The sequence below is a fragment of the Mixophyes fleayi genome, chromosome 1 (genome assembly GCF_038048845.1).
Source record: "Mixophyes fleayi isolate aMixFle1 chromosome 1, aMixFle1.hap1, whole genome shotgun sequence".
Lineage (NCBI taxonomy): Eukaryota > Metazoa > Chordata > Amphibia > Anura > Limnodynastidae > Mixophyes > Mixophyes fleayi.
In genome coordinates this window covers 246,268,865-246,296,653 of record NC_134402.1, presented here as the reverse complement: position 1 = coordinate 246,296,653, position 27,789 = coordinate 246,268,865, and the positions used below count along the sequence as shown (strand labels likewise).

The 27,789-nt window shown below is 36.3% G+C and overlaps 1 protein-coding gene across 3 annotated transcripts in view; it reads left to right on the top strand.

Annotated features, from left to right (window-relative positions):
- The window catches only part of RFX3 (regulatory factor X3), a 219,317-nt gene that overhangs the window by 62,002 nt on the left and 129,526 nt on the right, over window positions 1-27,789 (top strand). The window contains exon 2 of one of the 3 annotated variants that reach the window (XM_075209024.1): window positions 3,878-3,971. The exons of 1 other annotated variant lie outside the window; for it this stretch is intronic. In XM_075209024.1, coding sequence (XP_075065125.1) covers window positions 3,878-3,971 — 94 coding nt within the window. Of the gene's footprint in view, window positions 1-3,877; window positions 4,020-27,789 lie in introns of all 3 variants that reach the window. One more of the 3 variants, XM_075209016.1, reaches the window with a different exon arrangement.

Here is a 27,789-nt window from a genome sequence, read left to right as displayed (position 1 = left end):
TATAATAAGTCATGGTTACACCTGGGTCTCCTACAAATCATGGTGCGCGACTTTGTCTGATGAGGTAGATGAACTAGAATTGTTGGGCGTACCTTAGTCGGGACTGCCTGCAGGACATATAGAATCCTGGGAATAAAATTAATTTTTACAATATTAACTTTTCCCAATCGGGAAAATTTCAGGATTTTCCTAATCTTGAAGTCTCACTTTTAATTTTTGTATAAAATATCCTTCATATCCTAAATATTAATTATTTAATTTAATTGTATTAAATTTTCGATTGTGGTATTATGGTAATATAATAAAATACAGGTAATATTTTCTCTGTTTGCTGAAGAACCCAGTGAGGCTGTGCCAAGTGATTTTTAAAAAGATACTAGTCTTTGCTTTAACCTTACCGATATTGGCAGGCATCCAACAAACCACTGTGGCCTTTCATACTCCTTTAGGTCTGATCTATTTTAGAACTGTTAATCCACATATTCCTGGGATATGTGTATGGAAGACGAGGCCATTATATTTATATCTATTCTTGTAGCAGTCGTGATTTTGTCACAACGTGAGTGATGTTATGGTATCATCCAGAAGGATGAATGTTGTAGCAACCATATATTCTTAAACTTCCATCGTGGAAAATTGAAACTCAACTTCACCCAAAAAAAACATATTTGTTAGGTTTTTGAAAAATACTTTCCCCCACTTAAATACCTGAATATAAAAAAAAAAAAAAAAAAGTATTTTTTCCTTGTGATTTAAAATAAATATATTTATCTATGCACAGATGTTTGCCCTAATATGTATAAACAGTATCTTAATCATTCCAATCAAGCCATGGTAAGTAATGACTGTAACGGGACTAATATGTTTCAGTTTGTCTGGTTAGTAAGCTAGCTGACCTTTAACCTTTTCCTGGATGTTGTGAAGTTAGTAAGCTTTTCATTGTCAGCAGTAATGAGCTAATTATTTGTATCATTTACACTGGATGTTGAGAATAAAGCAACATACTTGCTATTGTTTATTATATAAATTGACAAAAAGAGATAGTGCCCTGTTTAAGACAAGAAATTAAAGTACTGTTAATGTGCCAGTGTTCCATTAAATTAAAATTATTCCTGTAGTCTTTGCTTTCTTGTGAAATATTTAAATAAAATCACAAATAAAGAAGTTTAAAAACAAACAAAGACCTTCTTTTTTCTTGGTAAAAATGCAATGTTTGATGTTGAAGCTCTATGTATAAGCATTAAACTATGATCTGTATGCCCAAGGAGCAACATAGTGTAATGTATTTGACATCTAGGTGTAAAGTTTGAGTGGTTAAAATGACCATTTATAGAACATGTTGTTTTTCTTTTCAGCTGCAAAATCAGCTTCAAGATGGTAATTTCATATATTTTTTTCCCTTTGAAAATTCATGAACAAGGTGGGTCATGACCACCGAGAACCAGGCAATTTATTACGGATAATTTTTTCCATTTTTAAATGAATCTATACAGGGGCATCTGATCTTAATAAAACCGTTTAATAGATAAATGTAGGTTTTTAACAGAAGTATTCTAATAATAATAATAATAATAATAATAATAAAATTACAACATCTTATTGATCATTTTTCGTGACAAACTGTTTTATTGAAGAGGTGAAATATAAAATAGTGCAATAACACAAATAACATTTTTCATATAAGTAAATGCAATTAAAATATAAAATAAGAGAACTTAAGAAAGAGAAACATTGTATAAGCAAAGAACCTTGATAGTATTAACATTTAAATAATATATAACCATTATTGTATTTTTTTATTAACATAACTTTTAAGATCAAAGTTATCAATTAAATGAATATACGTTTTGGACATTTTTTTATAGTGAACCAGAATCACATACATGTTTTGTGTTTTTAAAATGAATAGTGACTTTAATTTGTTACAAATAGTCAAGACTTGTTGTAAGGGCCTGTTTTTTTCTTTCTCATAGATACAGTGGCAGGGGGCATCTTTCATTTTAAAATACTAGAATGCCTATTTGATTAGTCTCGTCTATTTAATTTCCATACGTTTCCACTCACACTAGTAATTGAATGAGATGAAAAAAATTAAATGACTAAAAAGAAGTTTTAGGACTTGTGTCGGACATACGCACAATAGTATGTTCTAACCGCCATCATACTGAAAAAGCCAGGTGCCATGTGAGCCCTTTCAGCAAATCTGCGAAAAGAACAATATTTAATTGTAGGCATTTCTCTAATAATGATGGTCTTACAGGCTAATTTCACCTTTTTCATCAAACATTTTGCAAACTCATCTACAAGTCCGGACTGGGCCATCCGACACTTCTGGCAAATGCCAGAAAGGCCGATAGACACAGGACTGGTACTGCCTCACTCTCAGCGGACCCTGCTGCCCCTATTTGACTTTTTTTTTTCAGATTAACAGCTGTCTGTACTAGTAGCTGGTTTATTAGAAAAAAGGCATATACATATGTTTGTGACAATTCACTACATCAGCAATGGCCGATCAGCATGCAACAATATTTTGCATGAAGCCCACAGCATGTGGGTCTGTGTGCTTTGAATGCCATGGCCGATTTTTAGTCCCACATCGGCCCTGATAATCTTTTTCCGATTGCTCTCCCTTATTTGAATTTTGGGAGTCTCTATACTTCAGTCTGCTGATGATCAAATCCCTAATGCTAGCAATTAACACTCTGGGACAAAAGCATTGGCAGCCTTAAGCGGTGTGATGTTAGCATGGAATGAGGGAAATAACATTGAGCTCAGCGTACAGGCTTCTTGCAAATCAAGCCCTTCATAGTGGAGACCCAAATCCACTAGGAACCCTAATAACGCAGAGCAGGGGATCACAAGAAACAGACTTCCACAATTCAGGTAAAGGGAAGCAAGTGGCCTGCGGGATTCATTACTTTCCCAAATTTTCATTCCAAAGGTGGAAATAGTCTTTAATTGCACAATAAAGACTGCAAATACCAAACAATAGGGGTAATATAAAATATACAATTACATTTTGTGCCTCATATTTTCCTCCAATAACTTGGTAATGTATTTTAATAGACGTTCGCTAATACTTTTCATGTGTGAGCGCAACAAACAAGAACTCAAGAATTGTGACTTGATTTTAAAACTAACACTTTAAATACATTATCCCACATTTAAATTTGTGTGTGTCTTTTAAATCTCATACATGGCTTTATTATAGCTTTTGCAATACCTTTTCAGTCTTCTCTCAAGGCAGTGACTGGAGCCCTGCTGCATTTTACATCGTTAGAATGGTTCTGAATTGAATTATTCTTTCTGGTTTATATACTGCAGCCACTTGTGATAGGCAGGGAATGCCAGCAGGAAAGTGAGTAAAGATGTTCACCCAACTAAAGATACATGAGTTACTTTGGGAGATAGAGAAAAATAGTTCTACTGCCATTCTTAACACTCCACACAGTCTTGTTCTAAATGTTCTTTGCTGGACAATATCATATTTCATCCAAAGCAGAATATCCTGTATACGGCAAATATTTGGTATACATATTCATACTGTATGTTAAGTCTGTAAATAGTCATTGTTGAATGTATGGGGGGTTTCAAGATTTGTAGTGGTGGCTCTAACAACAAAGAACAATTGTATGTATCCAATGGATGTTTGTGTTGGTTTTCTATAGCTAAAAGAGTTTAAGGTCTATACAGAGAAATGGTTTGACCAGTAGTATGCGTAAGTATATCACTATATTTCTAGGGCTGCTGAACTATTGAAACTTGCCTGTAGAATTATTGTTGTGCAAACTGTGCTAATATCTACAAAATATAAGTTTATCTGTGTTTGCGTGATACCGTTAGTGACTCCTCTCCCATACAACTCTGGCACTTTTAGATGCGGCTGAAAAACAATCTAGATGAAGTTACAGCAGCAGGAACATGCCAAGACCATGCCATCGAGACTCACAGAAACTGGATGCAGCATGGAGGTGACATGTTCATTTTGAGGAAAGGGTTGGAAGGATGTGAAGTGGGGAGTAAGTGGTTTGCTGGTTATATTATACCATTGACAATGTTTCTAAGGCCCATATGACTAGTTCCGATTTTATAAAAGGGTTTCTCCAATCAGTACCAGACTTTATTGTGAAATATATTCCTTGTAGTAATATAGAGGGTATATTTTCTTTCCTGAGAAAGCAGCATCACCACACACTGAAGAGGGAACATTCTCTAAGCTAAACAATAAAAATATATTCAGACTAGTTACTTCATTGATAGTTAACGTGGTTACTTGTATTGAATAATTTAACATCCCAATTTTTATTTTTTTTTGTTCTGCTTTATGCATCAGAAAATTGTTAAAGGGTCTCTAGTTGGTGTTGTCCATAATTAGTCAGTGAACCATATTCAGAAAACTATTATATAATGATATAAAGTATTCTAGTAAACTGTGTGTGTACATTGATATACTCTCCAGTAATATCCTGTGATTAGCTTAACAGATAAAACTAAATTGAATCGATTGCAGGATATTTTAAAGGTACTCTAAACTAATACATACTCTAGACTTAGTTTTGTGTAGCCCTTCCGTACATTTTATGAGCCGATTTAGGGAACTGTGTCTATCTACCTTTTAACTTGTGTCTGTTCTATTTTTAGACCCCTGACATGACACACCTCCAGTTAAATCAATAACATAATGACATCAGACTTGCATGGACCACCCACCTAGATATTGATTAAATCTAGAGGATTATCACACTTGAGAAAGAATGAAGGAGGGATCAGGATTGAGTTAAAGAATGATGCAATGATTTGTGTTGAGAAATAAAGGGTTAGACTTTTTGTAGCTTTTCAAGATGACTTTTGTTTTTAATCTGTGTATTGTTAGACATTAGAGATATACAAATGTAAAATTAAAATTTTTTTAATTGCCTTTAAAACTACTGTATAATATTATATATTATAATATTTAAGGCCACTAAATGTATGGTGTAATTGATGGTGATATTTACAAATGTAAAAGTGATCTATATAATGAGAGAGAGAAAGAGACAAATAATCTGGGGTTTATCAGAGCTAAACATAAACAGATTGAGTGTGTTGAAGTCAGATGAACAGTGCATTTACAATACAGTGGAGTAAGCAGGACTAGTGCAGCAAGATCTGACTCGCCATCCTCGCTTTGAGGGTTGCTGGATCATGGCGAACGACCACAATGACTGTACTCCTATCTGTATGATATTCTGTTTTCCTGAATATAAATGTTTTAATGGCAGGGATGATTGAATTCTGTTTATCCATAGGTGGAGGGTCAGGGACAGAATCTGTTAGTGCCTCTCCTTGATCTAGACTCTAGGAGTGTCACTGACACCCCATGTCCAACAATGTTGCAGTTTACAGGGCCTCCATTACCAGTCTTTGTATGTAGTGTGAGGCTCAGAATTATGTATGTATTTATATTCAATGACTGGTTGTTAAGTAGTTTTTTTCCAGAATAACCAATATCCTTTGAGGACTACTGTCAAACAGAAACAAAGTTAGTATTGTGTATTTTTAAAGCCACATAAACCTCTAACCTGTTGCCGTGTTTTTTTACCATATAGAAAACACTTTCTAAAATCTCCCTTTAATAGTTTTCGGTTTACTTTTGTTACTTCTTATGCTTTATAATTATAACACTACATATTTCTATTTCTATTAATTGCATCATATCATGCCCATGTAAATGAAATGTCTTAATTGTTCACATTGTTTTCTGAAACGTGTTCATAGTGATGTCATTTTGTATTTAATGAAAGGAAAACTATTTATTTATATTTTTATAATTTGGGGAAAGTGAGTTTCCATGGTAATTCTAGAAATTATGCCATTAAATTAAGTAACCAAAAAAATTGCAAATATTTTAACTTGTTTGTTATATTGCAATTTTTTTTTTGCAAAACAGCTTTTCTTTCTAATGAATCATGTTGGAATTAAAGAACAGATTGATGTTTTTTTTTTTTTATAATTTAACATATACTGAGAAATGAAGATACTAATAGTTCCTTCTATGTATATCAAAACACAGGAGCAAGTAACTCTGGTAGAGAAAAAAACAGGTCGCCAGACATTTTTGTAGGAAGATTAAAAACAATTTATAAACTACAAAAGCACTCAAATTGCTCTGGTAGTGAACTATAATAATGATCGATATGGCCTTGCTAACTTTACATTCAGCGCTACCAAGACAGTAAAATGCAGCATCTGTCTGAAACATTGCACACACTGGGGAGTAAAATGCTTTGCACAATGTTAATATCTATACTTCCAAAATCATAAATAATGAGAACATATAAATTTACAGTTTGTAGCTCTAAGACCTTTTATTGCTTTTAGGCTGCCCAGATGCAAAAACTAGTTCTAGGGCTACATACTGTACATTGTTCTTTTTACATTTGTAAATAAAGTCAGAAAAGGTTCCAACCATTTGCCTAGCATCAGACTTGGTAGCCAGGCTCTATATTAAACTCTGCATCAAGTGTGTGTCATTGCATTGGGTGGAACAAAAGACAAACGCAGAATAGCAGAGAGGAAGTAGGGAATAAGGACTATGAAGGAAGAGTTGAAGAAAATATATAAAATCGAACACCACACTTTGCTGCATGTGGATCTTAGACTTTCTCCACAGGTCCAGTTTGTGTAGAGAGGATGAATAGCTGCACCTGCAAGTAGAATATACATTGAATATGCAAATAAGGTTTATAAAGAACTCCAAATAGAGGAGTGAGAAAGGTTGACTAATGTTATCCTTATAGGGTTGGAAAACCATGGTTACACTAATTGAAATGTATTAGAAAACAGGGCCGCTCACCAATGTATTAATAAGGTCAATCCTGGAACCTTTAGAAAAATTATTACATTGGGATCCTACAATTATAGGATGGAAAATCAGAAGACCAGTGTGTAATATTCACAAAAATTGGAATTTATTCTGTTTCAGATGAATAAAAATATATTTATGCTATTGTGGTTTCATCACATGATTAAACCATTTATCTTTCAAATGACATAGCATTGAATGTAATGCAAATCAATAAAATGGTTCATTATATGAATTGATTAAGGGAAATATAGATAATCTCATAATAAATTGAATAACAGCCAAAGAGAACATGGTCCAGAGAAAACAATGACAATTATATATTTTATTTTTATAAGTTGCAGTTCAATCCAAGTTGTATCCATATATATGTAACCACTGTGTCTGGCATGATGAATGTGCAATAATTGTAATGCAGTAAAATTTATACTGAAATTGATTCATAAAAGTCAGTTTTATGTGTTGGCAATTTAGAATTTATTTATTTTATTTACTCAATTATGGGATATATTCAATTTCACGAAAAATAATTACACATAATGCTTGCATTCAAGCCTATCATGTTATTTGGGTACTAAATGTTTTATTTCTGTGATGAATAAAATAAATCTTGTATATGATACCAAGGTTGCATGTGAATTGGAATGAATTACAAGTTTATATATTGTATACACTTAGGTTTAATCTCCTGGATCTTTATCATATAATTATAGGGTCCCAATACGCAAATTGCAATAGTGTTGAAAGAAAAAAATGATAAAAATATATACAACAGAGCGATTTGATCCTCTGGACATTTTTTTTATGTATACTATATTTTGTTATACTTATAGAGATGTATACAGTGGAATGCCACACCGCCGCTACTGCCTTCATTGTAAAACTGTCCAATTCCATTTCCTTACATTCCCATTACATTTTTCATACCGTCACTTCTAAATATAAATATATATATATATATATATATATATATATATATATATATATATATCGCATGTATCATATAAAATAGGATTAAATACAGACATCTGTTGTTTTCCCCTTTAAAAATCTAATGCTAATCGTCTTTCTTGCTGAAGTCCAAATGAAAAGATCAATTAAAAAATATGAGTAGATGGATGCTACACAATATTATATAGCAACCACACTAATGAATTAAGTACCTTCAGCTAGAGAGGTCAATCTAGCTAGTGCTGCTGATTGTCCTCATTGTCAGTTCCTGCTACAAACGGCAGTTAAATAGCCAATGTGAAGCAATACCATTGTCCTTGTTGTCTTTCCACATCAGACATTTGTTTAAAAGACAGAAAGGTGAGGGGCAGAAAATAAGGGGGGGGGGTGGACAAAGGGAATCTCAGAGGAACACTCATAGCTGCCTGCTGTGTACCAACAAAATTGCAGTCATCCACAGAAATGTCTTTACCCAAAAATAGAACATAAAAACAGACAATGTTTTTGACATTTACTTTTGAGCACACATCACATAAGAAAAATTGAGGTAATGTTTCTTTAATTCATGTTCGCATAGTGTTTTTTTTGTATAGTATTCGGAGTATGTTGTGCTATATAAATAAAATGAATAATGATTTTACTGTGCTGTCAAGCAACTATACCATCTCATTTCTTATATGTATTTCTAAAATACAGATTTAGCTTTTGAAATGTAACTTTTATATAGTATACTGTACTTACAATAAGACTTCTTCATACATTAGGATTTTGAAAATGTTGCTCTTAAATACCTTTTTAGGTAGTAGCCAAGGACATCTAAGCCAGCTTAGTATTGGTTAATACATAATGGTCAGGTTTTTTTGTTTTGACAGTTAGTCACCTGTAGTGCAGGCAGTCCTGAGAAAGTATTTGGCTAAGAGACGTCAGTCAGCTTTCTGTGGTACAGTACACAAAAGTATGTGTGGAGCTTTATAAGGCAGAACAGTGATTAACCGCTCTGTCTCCAAGGGCATGATTATTTGACTACAAGTATGTCATTAATGGTTCATTCTGGATCTTGTCATTCAAGATCCAGAATCAACCTAGCTCCATGCATCAGTACGGTCTGAGTTCTCCTTAGGGTTGTTTTGATTTTTAACTTTTTTGTGCAGTATAAAAAACTATTTATTCTGGCATCCTGCAAAGGAAAATCAAATCAAAATTAGTATAATGTTGTACAACAGTAGTACATATGTTTATTTTATAAATAAGCCAGAAGTATAGTCAATTTAAGGTCTGTCAACACCTGTGTAGATTGAGAAAATATGTCACTCAACATTGAATACTTTAATCATCCTTTTAACTAACTGAAAAATGTAAACACGAAAGTCAATTTGGTCCCATCACCAAGAGAAACTGCTTTCTTCAGTAAATAATATAGGCACCTTCTTTGATGGTTTCAAGATAAGGTGCCTGATTTAGGCCTATGCAGAGCCTTTAACATTGTTTCATTAACCACAGCTTCTCCTGGACCTTTTTTTAGCCGTCTTTGTCCTCTCATCAAATGTCACAATTGTTAAGCCTAAATGTGATTCATTTGAACTGGCAACACATTTGCCATTTGATCTCACTGTAGTTTCTGATGTAGTTTATTGATTGCTGCTGTGTGGTAAAGCTGCTGTATTTTCATTGTAATTAAAATCCAATACCAGAAGTAATAAAATGTGAGGACTTTAAGCTGTAGCTGTTTCCTTTTTCCTCAGACACTGGGCCACATCAGCATTAAGTATATGCCTATTTATTAGGTCCATTTATATCCTTCTAAGGAGGACTTAAGCTGATGCCTAACACCCACTGTTTTTTAAAGTATTTTTCAGAGATCCATAATTCTATATAAAAGGTTTGAGTAAACTTTTTCTAGTTTCTGTAACTAAGCAAATATTATTTACACTGAAAGCCAACATGAAGAACTTTCTTCGGTCAAGAACTAATAGAACTATTTTATACTTATTCAAATTTGATTTGAAGTGTATATTCTCTTTTCACTCAGATACAAGCCTTTTATATCTAGATTTTTTATTTTATTTATTAATTTGTATTTATGTTTTAACATTTGCACCATAACTGAAACACGTGAGGGTTTTGGTTACCTTCCTGTTTCCACATATGTCACTATTGTCTCATGTCAGTTTAATTTGACTTTATGTGCAAAAGTGATACTGTCATGGAAACCAATACCGGACTTTAAATTTAAAATAAAATATTGGAAATATGATAGTGCATCACTTGCTGTCAATGACAAGATTATTAAGCATGAGTTTGAAGGCCTTACAGGGCATTCAAATCCAAGGCAGCTTCTAATATCCATTCTACTTTGCAGTACGGAGTACATTATTTCTTATAATGGGATTTGCTAATAAACATTGAGGTGATTCAATCAGGTATTTACAGTAGTTTATTTATACATTGAAGTTACTTTTGTATTAGACTGTTTATCTTACTGGTTTTTTTATTATTTTACAACTCCAATGACTTTAGAATTTTATTCTTTATTGATACAAATAACACCTATAATGAAGCTTTGTAACATGCTGTCATCTTTTATTTCTGTGCTTTTAACAGTGAATTGAAAATATTAACATGGAACTTTGTACTTTTAGAATGTTTGAAAAAAATAACCAGAGCATGCTGGCATCTTTTGTAATTAATTGTAAGTGGCCAGCATATATGCACAGGTAAATGGTAAAGGGGGAATCTGATACAAGGGCGTAAACGATCACATCAATATTTTAGTAGTTGATCTCAACTGGGCTCTACAAGAGAACGAAAAACGTCCTCTTTATTACAGAATTTGGAGCACACCAAAGAATATTAAGCACATTTGCTCGGAACAGAAAAAATTATATGATAACATTAATCAGCGCTAATAACCTAAGGAAATATATATACAATATATATATGATTCTATTACAATATGTGTGTGTGTATGTATGCGTGTGTGTGTATATATATATATATATATATATATATCTACTATAAAAAGCCTAGTGGTGTGTGTCTGTGTGTGAAAAACAAAAACCCCAAGCTGCAGCGCCACCTGCTGGGCGAAGTTATACACTGACCTACTAAATTCTTAGTGTGTGTGGAATTAAAAACTCAGAAAGGGCTGAAATTTGCTGCAGCGCCACCTGCTGGGCGGAGTTATACACTGACCTACTAAATTCTTAGTGTGTGTGGAAAAAAAAATCAGTGTTTTTAATTTGTTAATTTAATTGTTAAAAGTGTTTATAAAGATTTAAAAAAATATATATATATTTCTTGAAGGAGAAGTGACAGTTGGGAGTGGTTGATGGTTGCCGGGGGTGACAGTGGGGAGTGGTTGGTGGTTGCCGGGGTCGACAGAGCGAGAGGAGTGTGATACTCAGGACCGCTGAGAGAGATCCCTGTGTCTGGATAGACATCTGGATAGATGTGGCAATGAAGATAAAGGATGAGGTGATGGAGAAAAATGATGAGGTGGTGACATGTGGACAAAACCACGTTAAAAAAGGGCGCTTGCGTCGGGAAGTAACGCTCTTCCCCTGAGGAGGCCTGGCCTAGCCCCAAATGCATGACAAGAACCTTTTTAACACCTTAAGTAGCTTGATTTGACTAGAATGCATGAGTATCATGCACGGGTTAACTTGTGTACATATATATATATATATATATATATATATATATATATATATATATATATATATATATATATACCGTATATACTCGAGTATAAGTCGACCCGAATATAAGCCGAGGCACCTAATTTTACCACAAAAAACTGGGAAAAAGTATTGACTCGAGTATAAGCCTAGGGTGGGAAATGCAGCAGCTACTGGTAAATTTCGAAAATAAAAATATTGGGGGGTGGCATCAATGCATTAGATTAATACACAAATTTTTTATTAAATCTCTGTTTGTAAACTAATAAGAGACTATCAGTAAATGTTAATCTGGTGTGGAGGAGAAAGAGGGGTCATTCTTGATGAATTGTCTTGTGACCTTTGAATCTTGGCATGGCCAGATATATGTTTTTCATGGATGTTTCTTACATGTGATGAGTGTTAGTATAAATGTCTTTAAATTAAGTAGAAACATGGCTCAACTGGAGAACAGGTACACAAAATCTCTTTGAGAGAGAGATTGATTTTACTTACCGTACTTACTGGGATTAAACAGTTGGCATACCAAGCTGGAAATTCCGGTTACCCTGGTGTATTGAAGTCCGTTAAAACGACACTACACAAGGAGCGATCATCAGCAGGGTGTCCCCAAAAAGAAGAAGCAGAGTTTGGCTCCTAACTCACCCCCAAGACATAAGAGCCGCCAATACAACAGTCGAGGAAAGAGAGAGAGGTCTTCAGACTATCACTTCCGCAGTGGAACGCATGTGCGTTCCACAGACAGGAAGTTCGGCATTTGGAACGCAAGTTTGCGTTCCAAATGCCGAACTTCCTGTCTGTGGAACGCACATGCTTTCCACTGTGGTAGTTAAGACCTGAGGGACCGGAGAGGTAAGTTCACTCGTGTATAAGCCGAGTGGGGCTTTTTCAGCATAAAAAATCTGCTGAAAAACTCGGCTTATACACGAGTATATACGGTATATATATATATATATATATATATATATATATATATATATATATATATTATAATATAAAACAATAATAGTGAACTTGATCATGCTGCCTTTTGTATATAAGGAAACCACTCCTATAGTATGATGCTGAAAACCAAAATACTTGTGCTTGATCAATGAAGATCGTCCAGCTTGTATATTCAGCTATTTTAACATGCATGAACCACTTACATGACCATGCTAATTGGGCATATATTAAATCTCCTAATAGAATCATATGCCCCTTCTTACATTTTCAGAATGTTTCTGTATCTGTAGAACAAATCTATATAAATAAGGTACCAACAGTTTTGGTTCATATAAAAATAGTGTCAGTCAGTGTCGGACTGGGGCATGAAGGGCCCACCGGGGGACTGCAATGCTAGGGGCCCACCAGTGGGGGTGTGGCCGGCCATCAGAGAGGCGGGACCAGACACTAGAGGGGGAGTGGTCAGCTCACGAAGGACAGCTAGTACCATAGTGTAGTATATAAAGAATGCAGTGTGTATATAAAGAGTACACAGTCTTGACCTGCCGGCTGGATGACAGGATACGTATGTTCAGCAGCCATTCATTAATTCCTGGTTTAAGTTAAATATTCTATGAGTATTCCCTTTATTATTCCGCTCACGCTCAGACAGTTTGTGTGTAACACACTTACTGACAAGAAGTCTGATGTGCGTAGGGGGAACTGTTCCCTGTGGTCAAACCCTTATCTGGAAATATCTGACAAGAATCCCTGGACCTGGTCTCCTAGCAGGCACACACTCCTCTGTCTAACACGCTGGCAGGATCTGGGCACACGTACTGTGTGTAACACGGGTGATATCAGGATGGTGATTGGGGAACTCTCTACACACCAGGCCGGCAGTGAGAATGATTACAAAGGTTTATAACAAGCAGACGAGATGAACTCTGTACACACAGCAGCAAGGACGCCAGGGAGGGCAGCGGGGATACCGAACATGTGAGCTGAATGGGCTCCACCCACTTCTAGAAGGGGGTGTGGCCGTAAGGCAGCGGGGCCTACCGGTGATTTTTCCGGTAGTCCTGTGGGCCAGTCCGACACTGGTGTCAGTCTTTTTGTATGTTGAGTTTAGATGAATCTTATTCTTCCAATCTGATCAGTAAAACAGTTCACTTCTTTCAGATGCTTAAACGTATAATGGCTCCATTCATTTCAAGTGCTGCATACCTCCAAAAATGAAAGTCTGGTGCATACACCATTAACACTTAGTTCTAGCAATCCTCCATGTTCCAGATGGAACGCACCTGGAACACACTACAGTTTTTGTCCAGCTATCAATTCTCTCGAGGGTCAGAATTCAGTCCAAATGCGTGTTGTTGTTCGTCTGACTTCTACATGTTATGTAAAACATAATTACATTTTGAACAAATCCTCTATAAAAAGCCTTATGTCATATAAGTATAATTTTATTTTTTAAATCATATCATTGTGTTATATGCATGCATTTGTTCATCACATGGATATTTATGTAAGAAAAATATGCACTTTTTGAGCAGAGACGCACAACTCTAAGATTTATGTGGTACATTTGTTTTTTCATGTAACCAGGTAACCTTGGTTACCTGTGAATCCACCATTGGAAACCTGCATTATTGGCCCTATAAGCATACTCACGCAAAGAAGATGTTGACATAATAGGATAATTTTTTTCACACATTTACCATGTTCTGTATAGATGATTGTATTTTTCCCAATAAATACTTGTATTACAAATAATCATTAATACTTGATAGTAAACAATAAAAGTTCTGCAGAGAAATACTTTGTAACACAATTTGACACTTGGCATTGTATAATAGTAAAGAAAGTACAATTATAAAATGTAGAATTCCACAAATTAAGACCGAGAAACTTTTTTTTGTTTTATTAAAGATGATTAGTAATAATAATAATAAAAAAATATTCAAGACATAATAATAATTAGTAGTATTTGAATTTAATTAGATTATTATTATTATTATTATTATTATTATTATTATTATTATTTTGTAGTTGTGGAATATCTTTCAGCAAGCTATTTGGCTTTATAGACACCTAGTTACATAATCTTGATAATGACCATCAATACATCCACTTTCTATTCTGTTCTTAGTCTGGTTACAGCAGAATCACAACGTCTACAGTAGCAAGAAGACAAAACATTACTAGACTGCAAGCCTTCCCTGTATCTAGGTGTGAAAACCCCCCGCAAGTTGCGGTTGCAGGATCTGCCTGATAACCAGTATCAAAGTGATATACTGTTGAAACTACAACAGATAAAGCAAATCACACATAGACATGCAAAGGTTAGTGAACAGTTGAGTTTTTCGGACTAGTCAAAGCAGAGTTTATCCCCATATATCTGTACAATACGAGATTTATTTAAATAACATTGTGGTTATTTCACCCTGTAGTCCTAAACCTATTTGTACTTACCCTATAGTCCTAATCCCTATTTTTACCTTAACAGTGAACACAGTCCAAAATTCCTACAAAATATTGACTCCACCACATGTATCATCATCATCATCATCATCGCCATTTATTTATATAGCGCCACTAATTCCGCAGCGCTGTACAGAGAACTCATTCACATCAGTCCCTGCCCCATTGGGGCTTACAGTCTAAATTCCCTAACATATAAACACACACACAGACACAGCCAGACTAGGGTCAATTTGTAAGCAGCCAATTAACCTACCAGTATGTTTGTTTTTTTGTGGAGTGTGGTAGGAAACCGGAGCACCCGGAGGAAACCCACGCAAACATGGGGAGAACATACAAATTCCTCACAGATAAGGCCGTGGTCGGGAATTGAACTCATGACCCCAGTGCTGTAAGGCAGAAGTGCTAACCACTAAGCCACATGTATCCCCACATCTACCAGTGCTGGAGACAGTGTGGCTAAATAGGAGGCTTCCATCATATTTGGTGGTGCTACCCAAAAGCTACATCTTACTAGAGCAAAATACTTTCACTAACTTCTAATATCACAGGGCTACCCACATACTTATACCTCACAAAATGTGCTTTTATGTCCCCCTATAAAACATAGTCGATAAGCACACAGTAACTCTTAATGCACATGTGCTATGCAGGAAAACACTAGATTGCACATCACTGGGAAAAAATAGAAACCCCCCCCCCCCCATTTCCCACCATGAATCACAACTGGATTATCTCCAACATGGTATATTAACCAGCTTGCAAGACAACATTATAGAGAAATGCAACAAAATGAGACCCCTTCCCCTCAAACCCCCCCTAAAATTACAAAACCAACTTAATTTAAATCATTACCGTCATGAAGAGATTTGTAAATCCTAGAATTCCAAATTTTTACTTTATGAAAGGATTGTAGGCATTCAAATCTGTTTTACTAACTTTAACGAGATTTAAGCCAAAGCACAAGCCTCATGCCTTTTTTATTTGCCAGAACCTGTCCTCTGTGTACAGCTTCTAGTTAGAGAATCATTTACTGAAACATTTCTCCAGTCAACACAATACTTTCTACTGCCAAACTGAGAAATGACTTCTCGCATTCAGCCTGCGGAAGCCCTGTGTACAAAATACTGCAGAAATAGAAGGTTGAGTGATTTAACTCCCACATTTACTGTATTAGTAAAGTATCAACATAATTAAACCATTAGCTTTCAAGTATTTACTCTCCGCTTTAACAGTATTTGCATTATATGCTTGAAATAAAAAAAATACATCAGTTGAGTTGCGTAGTATATTTTGTAGACTGTCCAAGGAGCACTTGACAAACCTTTCTATGCTGCTCATTCATGTTAGCCCCGGAACTTACATATCCTCGAGAATTAACTGGCTTATTGCTCTACCATTTTATGAAAACCTATTCTAGTAAATTAATAGCTTCTCTGTTTACTATCAATTAGATCTTACAATAATAGATCCATTTTAAAATGATTGTATGACTCTGTTCTCTAACTTGACCTCAGCCTACCAAATTGTAGTACGTGCATGCAATAGGCACAATTATTTTGCTGCCTTGTACACCTCAGATAAGTTCCATATTTTTGTAAGCCTTATTTTCTGTAATTTATTATTTTGGTAATTAAATCTTGTCATCCTTTTCACAGCTTTATTATCTGTAGTTCACAATAACAGAGATGAAAATTATCCGCTGTTGACTTTTATATACATTATTCCCTTTGATGTCATATGTTGTCTTTATTGTTTCTTGATCCAATTCTAACTTTATTTAGATAATAATTTACCTGGTGGTCACAGTGTTGTCTTTCTGCCCCACAACACTTGGGACCTTACATCTCGTTCTGTCTAAAGGCACTTGTTTGTCTACGGTTTCTCTGTATACTCTATATTTAGCTCATGGTCCAAAAACATGTGGGACAATAGGATTTTGACTTAGAATATTTTATTGAAGTACTTCTCTTGCATACTCACTGTTGTGGATCGGTCGGAAGTTTATACACACTACACAACGGAAACGAGATTGGAACAAAAATATTAAACGGTACGACCAACCAAATGAGGCGATAATCGTCCATTTGGGCAGACTTTCGACCATCGTGTCACTGCACACACTGACCCGACTTTTGAACGAGCGGTAGTATGTCGGCTGATTGAGCCGATTATTGGATGAAAACCGTGTAGTGTGTACCCAGCTTTATATAATTATATGAAAACCTACAGGCGCTTATAAATATTCTTTCTAAAGTAGATAATAAAGAGAATACCTAAATTTACTGATGGCAACCCTCCGATTCTTACTTTTTACAAGTTGTTCATGTGATCATGGAACAGAGAGAAAAAGGGCAATATAGGGACTAACTAAGTCACTAACTTAATTGAAAGAATGCTCCTATTGGAGGGTTTGAATATAAATAGCCCGAAGGAGAGACCAGTTAACTATGCACCTTGAAAAAGACCAGTCCAGGTCGAAACATGTTGGAGCTTGTTTACTGTTGATTTTATATTATCCCTTACACTGAATGGATGTCGATTTACGGCGTGTTCTGCATGGGAACCAGTTTGGAAACTTTGTGGAATTTTACCAACTGCCTGAATATTTCATCTATCTGGTATGAGTAGATATACCTTGTTTTTATATTATATATCTTTGTGATTGTATGAATAATTTTTTATCAAAGCAATATCACACTAGAGATATTTTATTTTATTTTTTTTTATGCTGGTGAAACATCTATAACCCATGTTAATGGAAATATTTCATGGATAAAGACCATATGAAAAGAAAAGACAAGTTACAATTTGATGAGCCTACATTCCATCTGACTCTTGTGAGTACCCCACTAAAGGGGGCGTCTACATATAAGAGAAGATCTTCTGTGTTAATTGAACAACATAGTTTTGTAATTTTATGCATTATTTTGACTGTATTACACTATATTGCCCTTTTTCTCTCTGTTCCATGATCACATGAACAACTTGTGAGAAGTAAGAATCGGAGGGTTGCCATCAGTAAATTTAAGTATTCTCTTTATTATCTAGTTTAGAAAGAATATTTATAAGCGCCTGTAGGTTTTCATATAATTATATTTTGTTTATGAATTGTTGGGAAGTTGTGTATATTCCCTTTGAATTCCAGCGGGCAGCTGTTAAAAGTGAAGCGCTATTTGGATTTCACATCTTTTGTTACTTTGTACCCAGCTTTAGTTACATAGATTTAAACACATATTACTATTCTACCCTTTTAAGAAAATGCCATTGTTTAACAATTATCATTTAATTAACCCTCACACTGTCAGGGGTCCTAATCCATCTCATATCCTAGAAGTGCTTACCTGCCAAAAATTGTGTGTGGCAATGATGTGAACTTTCTTTAAGCCCCGTCCCCACACAAATAAACACTGGCGTGGTGGAAGTGGCATCACGCTCCTGCCATCCTGATTGTATTAAGGTAAGCATGCTTGATTGCCCCACTAACTTTTGCTCACAAAATCAAGCCCCTTCCAATTTTTTCTTGCCTTGCTTCCAGATTCCCTGAAGCAGGGTAGGAAAAGTAGACACGTATAAGATAGAGGGATGTGCTCAAGCCTGTGTGTATGATTAGGATTACTGAGCAACAACAATTTTATTTTGTCTTTTTATTTCTGGTTATCTTTTTTGGTGAGGATTTGGGTGGGCATAATTAGTAGAACACCTTTGTCAGTCTTGTCTTGTTCGCTTACCCACAATGAAGTTATCAGTCTGTTTCTCCAACTAGAATAACTGACTGTGTTCTCTGATTTTTTTAAACAGAAAAAGGACTCTACGAAAACAAAGTTTTCCATTCAAGTTTTTTCCAAAAGTCCATACTGTAAAATTGATATTCAATCTTAAAATACTATTGATTGTCTACTGCGAAATATAGTGTCTGAGCAGTGGTCTCTTAGCTTGTCATTTACTAGATTAAAAATGTAATGTTGATGTTACTAGCTTACGTATACAAAATAACATCCAGAAGCATGATGGCCTTTTACAAGCCACAGAACAACCAGGTCAATCTAATCACTTTATCCCAAACGCTCAGGGCTGAATAATGTTTATTGATTCAAAAGTAATTATGGTACATTTTCCAAGTACTTGCCAAGTGTCTGTGTGGTTCATTGTTTTGATATTAAGTTTGTAGTTTTTTTTGCAAGACTGATTTTCATTTAATGACATATTTAATAATCGGCTCCTTTTGTGTATATATGTTTAGAGCCAGCATGATATTCCCTTTGTCAGCAGCAGGTCCATTCGATACTTATTGCTTGTTGTGAATGTCTTTAATTATTTTAAGCGTTGGTGTAATTTCTCAGAGACAAATGGAATAATACAGTCAAACCCCTTCTTTCATGGCATTAGGGGCTTTCAAAATGCTTTAAATAATAGATGCATAGCTAGCATGTACACATGTAAGCATAAGTATGCTTTACAGGGCAACTTTCAATAGAATACATTTTGTACGGGTAACACAACAAATCATTACATATTCATTTTTAAATACACTTTGCAAAACAAAATATTTGACAGAGTTGGAATCCACAACATATATTGGGATAAATTTACTAAAACAATTCTACATGACCAATTGCATTTTGAACCCGATGAGATCATAATGGATAAAAACCAGTAGATTTCTTATTATCCCAGGCTCATTAAATAATTATTCAATCACACTAGTGATTGTCTATGTCCCAAATCACGATCAAACCTACTTTTACTTACTCATTCTCAGCACAGATAAGGAGAAGTTTTTATGGTGGGGGGTTTTAGTACAATTCTGAATAACAAACTAGACAGATCAAATCCTCCCCATCCTTTACATTAGCCTCTCGTGAGAAAGGTTGCACAGCTTTAATAGCTTTCCTGAAGAATAATTCATTCTTGGAGGGTTAGATATCCCTTCGCTCAGTCCATAAGACCTATACTAGGATAGAATGTACTCATTTATCGCTTCAATTGTTCCAACAATGTTCCTATAACTGTGGACCGAAGTGGATTTTCTTTTTTTAAGCCAATACTTTCTTGGCAACTTTAAATGTCCATTTTGCAGGACCCAAATATAAAGTTTCAGATCACCCAGATTTAGAATAATATTATCTATGATCATAGATTTGTAAGGCGCCACAGTGCTCCATAGCGCCGTACAGTAGGGAAAAGAGTACATACATAAAACAGGGACATACAAGGAAGACAAAATAAGCGCAGACATGAAAACAAAGAGTTTGGGACCCTGCTTATGAGAGAGCTTACATTATAAGGGGAAGAGGGCAGAGCTGAAACAAGATCAGCAATTGTGGTTCAGAGCAGAGATTGGGACAGTTGTGGGGGTACATTAGTGTGAATAGTGTTATCGGGGATGAGGTCACCTCTAAAAAAGATGGTTTTTCAAAAATTGTCTGGTAGGGAATTTCGTAAGTGAGGAACAGCACAGGTGAAGTCTTGTAGGCAGGAGCGAGAGGTGGTTATCAGAGACGAGACAAGGTGCAGTTCAAAGGTAGATCTAAGAGGGTGGGAGGAAGAGTATTTTGATATGTATGCAGGGGTAGTGTTGTTGAAGGCTTTGTAGGTGAGGGTGAGTAATTTGAATTTAATTTTGGAGGACGCAGAGAGCCAGTGTTGGGATTTATAAAATGGTGCAGAAGATGTGGAGCAGTGAGAGAGGAAGATCAGTTTTGCACCAGCATTAGGATGGATTGAAGTGTCGATATATGGGTATCAGGAATGCCAGATAGTAGGAGGTTACAATAGTCAAGACGGGAGATGATTAGAGAATGGATGAGAATTTTGGTACCATATTGAGTAAGAAAAGGGCATATTCTGGCAGTGTTTTAAGGTGGAGTCGACAGGACTGGGAGAGAGTCTGGATGTGAGGAATAAAGCAGAGGGCAGAGTCAAGTGTGACACCAAGGCAGCGGGCTTGGGAGACTGAGAAAATTGTGGCGTTATTGACAGTGAGGGAGATTTTAGGGCAGGCGATGACTTTGGCAGGAGGGAATATAATAAGCTCTGTTTTGGACATATTGAGCTTTAGGTAGCATTGGAACATCCATGTGGAGATAGCAGAAAAACAGTTGGTTACACAAGATAGTACAGTCATGGGTAAACGTTTTGAGAATGACACAAATATTATTTTTCACAAAGTCTGCTGCCTTTATGATGGCAATTTGCATATACTCCAGAATGTCATGAAGAGTTATCAGATGAATTGCAATTAATTTCAGAGTTCCTCTTTGCCATGACAATGAACTTTATCCCAAAAACAACATTTACACTGCATTTCAGCTTTGCCACAAAAGGACCAGCTGACATCAGGTCGGTGATTCTCTTGTTAACACAGGTGAGAGTGTTGACGAGGACAAGGCTGGAGATCACTCTGTCATGCTGATTGAGTTAGAATAACAGACTGGAAGCTTTGAAAGGAGGGTGGTGTTTGAAATCATTGTTCTTCCTCTGTTAACTATGGTTACCTGCAAGAAAACTTGTGCAGTCATCATTGCTTTGCACAAAAAGGGCTTCACAGGCAAGGATATTGCTGCTAGTAAGATTGCACCTAAATCAACCATTTATCAGATCATCAAGAACTTCAAGGAGAGAGATTCAATAGTTGTGAAGAAGACTTCAGGGCGGCCAAGAATGTCCAGCAAGCGCCAGGACCGTCTCCTAAAGTTGATTCAGCTGTGGGATTGGGGAACCATCAGTGCAGAGCTTGCTCAGGAATGGCAGCAGGCAGGTGTGAGTGCATCTGCACGCACAGTGAGGCAAAGACTTTTGGAGGATGGCCTGTTGTCAAGCAGGCCAGCAATGAAGCCACTTCTCTCTAGGAAAAACATCAGGGACAGACTGATATTCTGCAAAAGGTACAGGGATTGGACTGCTGAGAAGTGGGGTAAAGTCATTTTCTCTGATGAATCCCCTTTCAAATTGTTTGGGGCATCTGGAAAAACGCTTGTCCGGAGAAGGAAGGGTGAGCGCTACCATCAGTCCTGTGACATGCCAACAGTAAAACATGCCAACAGTAAAACATCCTGAGACCATTCATGTGTGCGGTTGCTTCCAGTGGCGGATCCAGGGGGGGCAATTGCCCCCCCCTACCAGGCGCTTGCTGCAGACAGCTGCACACTGCGCAGGTCCGTTCAGCAGTGACAGTGTGCTTCCCGGCTGCTCTGATTGTGTTTTAAACACAATCAGAGCAGCGGGACAGCACACTGCCACTGCTGAACGGACCTGCACATACTGTGCAGCCTTAGACATCAGAAAGGGGGTGGGGCCTAAATCCCCCGTCCCCTTCCTCACTAAAATTGCCCCGGGTAGGACAAATGTCTAGATCTGCCCCTGGTTGCTTCTCAGCCAAGGGAGTGGGCTCACTCACAATTATGCCTGAGAACACAGACATGAATAAAGAATGGTGCCAAAACATTCTCCAAGAGCAACTTCTCCCAACCATCAAAGAACAGTATGGTAATGAAGAATGCCTTTTCCAGCATGATGAAGCACCTTGCCATAAGGGAAAAGTGATAACTAAGTGGCTCGGGGATCAAAACATTGAAATTTTGGGTCCATAGCCAGAATACTCCCTAGACCTTATTCCCATTGAGAACTTGTGGTCAATCCTCAAGAGGTGGGTGGTCAAACAAAAACTCACAAATTCTGACAAACTCGTAAGCATTGATTAGGCAAGAATGGGCGGCCATCAGCCAGTACAGTATGTGACCCAGAAGTTGATTGACAGCATGCCAAGGCGAATTGCAATTCCATAAAAAGAAGGGTCAACACTGCAAATATTGACTCTATGCATAAACTTAATGTAATTGTCAATAAAAGCGCTTGACATTTATGAAATGCTTGTTATTTTACTTCAGTATACCATAGCAATATCTGACAATAAGGTCTAAAAACACTGAGTGAAAACCAATATTTGTGTCATTCTCAAAACATTTGGCCATGACTACAGGATGAGAGAGGTCAGGGGGAAGTATATAGATTTGGGTGTCATCAGCATATAGGTTAGTGCCCCAAGAGAAGAGATGTACAATGAAAAATGTAAAGGGCCAAGAACAGCTTTGTGGGACCCCAACAGGTAGTGGGAGTGGAGGGGAGGATATGCCAGAGGTATAAACACTAAAGGAGCATATCGATTGGTAGGAAGGGAACCAGGAAAGAACTGTGTCACGAAGGTCAATGGAGTGAAGGGTGTGTAGGAGAAGAGGGTGATCAACAGTGTCAAAAGCAGCAGATAGGTCGAGGAGAATGAGTAATATTTCTAAAAACTTTTATGCAATTACAATGTCTGAGAGCTCAACCAAATTCTTAATTGTTTTATGCAAGGCACAATCCAATTGTTGGAGTAATGAAGGTCAGGAGTAAATTACCACTGTTTGCAGATGAAATATTGCTCGCTATTACTAACCCGCTTATCTCTCTTTCAAGTTTAAATACAATTTTTAGCTCATACTTGTTTTGCTCGGGTTATAAAATAAACTTTGCCAAATCTGAAGCTTTGCTGTTACAAATCCCGGATAGCGATATATCCTTTACTGTCTCAAACTATCATTTCGATTATATTGTATCTAAAAATATTAGTTACTTGGGAATCTATATCACAACCTACTATTACATTATAAGGAGAATTTTCCTACTCTCGTCTCTGATGTTCAAAAGGAACTCCATGCATGGGGAAGGTACATTATCTCTTGGTATGGCCACATTTCTACAGTTAAAATTAACATCCTCTTAACATTCTGCATATGTTGCAGATCCCTGTTAAAATCCCACACAACATCCTTAAACAGGTACAGAATTTCATCAATACATTTATTTCGGCTTCCAAACCACCCAGACTAAAGTTTTCCACCCTTATCAGATCATCTAAAGACTGGGATAGAGGCCTTCTGGATATTTCTAAATACTATTATGCCACTCTCTTATCTCGGCTAGCAGCCTGTTTTTCTCCCCCTTCCTCATCTGAATGGCTACAAATTAAAACCCTTAACACTGGTGTAATTTTCTTGGCCTCAATGTTAATCTTGACTAAACTATCTAGACCAGTTATAGACCTTTGGCGACCCAACTTTTCCAGAGCTCTCTGGGTATATGCCACTAAGAAATTTGTACTAACTACAATAACTTCAGTCTGGGATAATCCTGATTACTCACATGGCTTTCCCGCCCCTCTATGTAACCACTCTGGGGGGGCCTAAACTGTTATATGATTTTGTGAATGGAACGAGTTGGTGATCTTTGCATTCTTTGCAATCCCTTTCAAGAAACTAGATATCTCACAATTCAGTGTTCTTTAATATAGCCGCGGCCGCATAGAGGTAATACTAACAGATATAAAAAAACAGAGGGAACAGGACTGAGCCTGATGGTATTTCAACTGATAAAGTTAATGGATAGGAGGTGGATCCAGAAAAACAAACCTGAAAGGAACAGTTTGTCCTTTCGTGGTTCTCATCATACCTATCAGCGGATCGGGGGGTGGGGGGCGCTGGTTGCCTGCAGCCGCACACTATATACATCACACTATCTGCCTGTCAGCCTCTCAGCTGACAGGCAGACAAAGAATCATGCCCGGATGTTCTGATTGTGTTTTAAACACAATCAGAGCGTCCGGGCAGCATCATCTGGCGGCAGGGGCTTGTATGTATTGTGCTCATGCGGCACCCTGCACCTGGAGTAGAAAAAGGGGATGGGGCAGTAAATTTTTTCAGAATATGAGTAATAACTGCATGTATGATTGATATAAAAGTACCAGAGGAGATGGAGAGAACAGATGTTAGTTTAGCATAGGATGAGCACAGGATACAGCGATCAACTGACTTGTGAGGTGATATGGTCTAGTGGATAAGAAGTAGAGTGGGAGTAGATACTTATTTTTATTTGTGGAATCAAATAAAGAGCAGGTGGTGAAGTAAATTAATTGAGTATGCTGTTGATCGGGGAAGAGGATACCATTGATGTCAGATCTTAGACAACCATGTTCTTAAAACAGGTTTAGGGCTCTCACAAATTGAATTGCTAAACTTAATGTCATATGGGTGTCTCAGTTTTTCAAACAAAACAGAGTACTAACTAAGGTTATTTAGCCTAACCATTATTTTCCACCTTCTTTTAAGTAAAGCAAAGGGAGGGAACATAATGCTTTTTGCTGTTCAACGTTCAAGCTCTCTAACAGATACCAGGAGCATAAAAAATATTTTTTTTCTACAGGTTTCATTATATTAAAATCTAATAACTGTTATATTCTCTTTTAGTACACTTATATACAGTCATCATTTTATGTTTTGCATGTGCATTTTTTCTTTCAAAACGCCACATTATTGGTTGACAACAGCACAAGATGACCACAGAAATACCCAGATGTCAGTGTGGACATAGTCTTTTAAAAAAAGCTACTCATAAAATTCACATCAATTTATGTCTTTCCATTCGCTATGCCGTTGTATAAGTTATTGAACACTGTTATTGACCATTTCAGAAAACCTGGATTGTCTTTTAATAAATGTAAAGAATTCGGTTCTAGGACCTTGGCAGATAAGTAAAGCACATTTTGTTGTAATTATTTATGTGGATTGCAAATCTGGCTATTGTAACAGCATTGAAAACTTATGTGTGGCCTTGATTCATGTCATGCTAGCTACTTAAAAGCTTGTTTATATAATGTTCTGATGAAATAGATAGAGGAATATTACATTGACAGCAAACAAAACACAGCAGAAAGTACATAGCCTGTTAGCATTATAATTGTACTCTGTATTTCTGAAAATAATTACTTTTTAGTATCCTAAAATATGAAATTGAGCTAAGGTGAGTGATCTGCTAACAGTGTAAGCGGGAAAAACATGTAAATTGGGAAGCAAATGTTTAGTATTAGTGAGGGACAGAAACTCAAGAAAGCTGGAAATGATTTGGGAATGCAGGGCATGTGCTTTTCAAGCCTGATATGGTGCACTGACCTTTCATCTGCATGGCGTGTGCCCGGCATATATTTTAAGGTGCTTCAGATTAAGTCATTGGCTTGTACATCATTATCAAACAGTATTATCAAAAGACATGCTTTCTCATTCTTGTATTCTTCTGCACTTAGTAATATATTTTTATTAATCGGTGCAGTTTATATTTGTTGCTCTGGGATATAGGACTCTGCTGTGCTCTCTACTAAGTTTACCATTGTTCCATTGTTTATATAGTACAGATGACTTATCTATTTATGGCCAGTGATCAGACAGCCTTCATTCTAATCCAAGTAGCCGGATATTGATTATTTGCGATTGACCATTCTGTGGTCAGCTTAGGTGTTAGTGATGAGTTTTTCCAATTGGTGCTGTAAAACAGTGGCTGATGTTGCATTTGTAATTGACTATGACTAATGATAATAATGTATTTTTTGTATGCGGAAGTCAAGTCCAACTTTACTAGTAGGTAATAATACGTGATTATTGTGTTACTTCAAGGAATTGAAGATGATCATGGATTTTTTTGTTCATGTTGACAGCAATGTGTTACTTTAAATATACATTTTTTATTTTGAAATAATCTTTTTATGCCGCATATAATAGAGAGGGTACATTAAATAAGAAATTGGGAAGGGGGGAGTTAGGGGTATAATCAAAGACCATTGGAAATATCAATGACATGTAGTAGGAATAAATAAACATTGTTCCAGGATTAGGTGGGAACTTAAATAATGTTGAAATGATTATTGACAAAACAAACTATGCACCCAGCAGTTATAATCATTCAGAGTCAGGAGAGACCATGAATATCCTAAGTATAGTGAGTTAGTCTAGTGTTAGGAAAGGAAGAACCTAACAGGGTAAGTAAGGAAAAAGGGGAAGTGTGGAGTCACTCATGATTACAATTTAAAGTTTTAAGGAAGGTGTAGCCCCATAGTGGTCGAGGATGTGGCTTATTAGTTTCTTGGTGTGTTTAGTGATATTTGGGATATTGGGAGGTAAAAGTGAGTAAGAGAGGGAATCCGGCATAGAAATCTCTGCAACAGCCTCTATTTGAGGGTGAACTTCTTTCCAAAGGGAAGATAGTTAAGAACAGTTCCACAACTCCTACAACAGTGTCCTCACTTCCACAGACTCATTCAAGAAGTACCAACAGTGATATATTTTAATAACATTCTCACTTCTTTGATAAAAAATTCTCTTCACATAATTAAATTACAGTAGAGTAGAAAAGAAAGAATAATGCTGTAAAATTCATACACAAGAGGCAAAGCGCCACTGTAGGCACTGTTGGGTCTGGGCCTTTCTAGCCTTTTGAAATATACAGGCCAGTACATAGAGAAAGCTTCTAGGTAAATAAATCCTGAAACACAACTTTTATGCTAGATTATAATTAAAGATGTCTGATGATATTGTGTGTATGTATATATGTATATGTATATATATATATATATATATATATATATATAAAAATATATATATATATATATATATATATATATAGTACTTACAGTATAGCTTTTTAAAGTTTGTATTTTAAGCAAGACTTGAAGCATAAACAGTGTATGAAATGAACAGGTATGGTTCAGAGCAGAGCTGGGGTGTCCAGACTTTTAATGTACAGGATAATAGTACAAGGACATGCCATCTGGTTACTAATATGATGTATGTGGAACCGCCTCTACTTCCCACCCCTGTGTTTCCTCAGAAGATGTGAGAATCCACGTATATAACATTAATAAACCTCTGTATATTTTTAGTAATGTCATCCTCTTCTTGCTTTTTCACCATAAACATCCCATCCACTGTAGGAGTTCGCTTCCCCCCCCATCAGTCTTTATCTTCCCTTTTGAAACCTTCAGCAGCTGGTTGCCTTCTCCACCTAATTTCTTCTCTGCAATTGTAGCGCTATTTTCCTACCCCC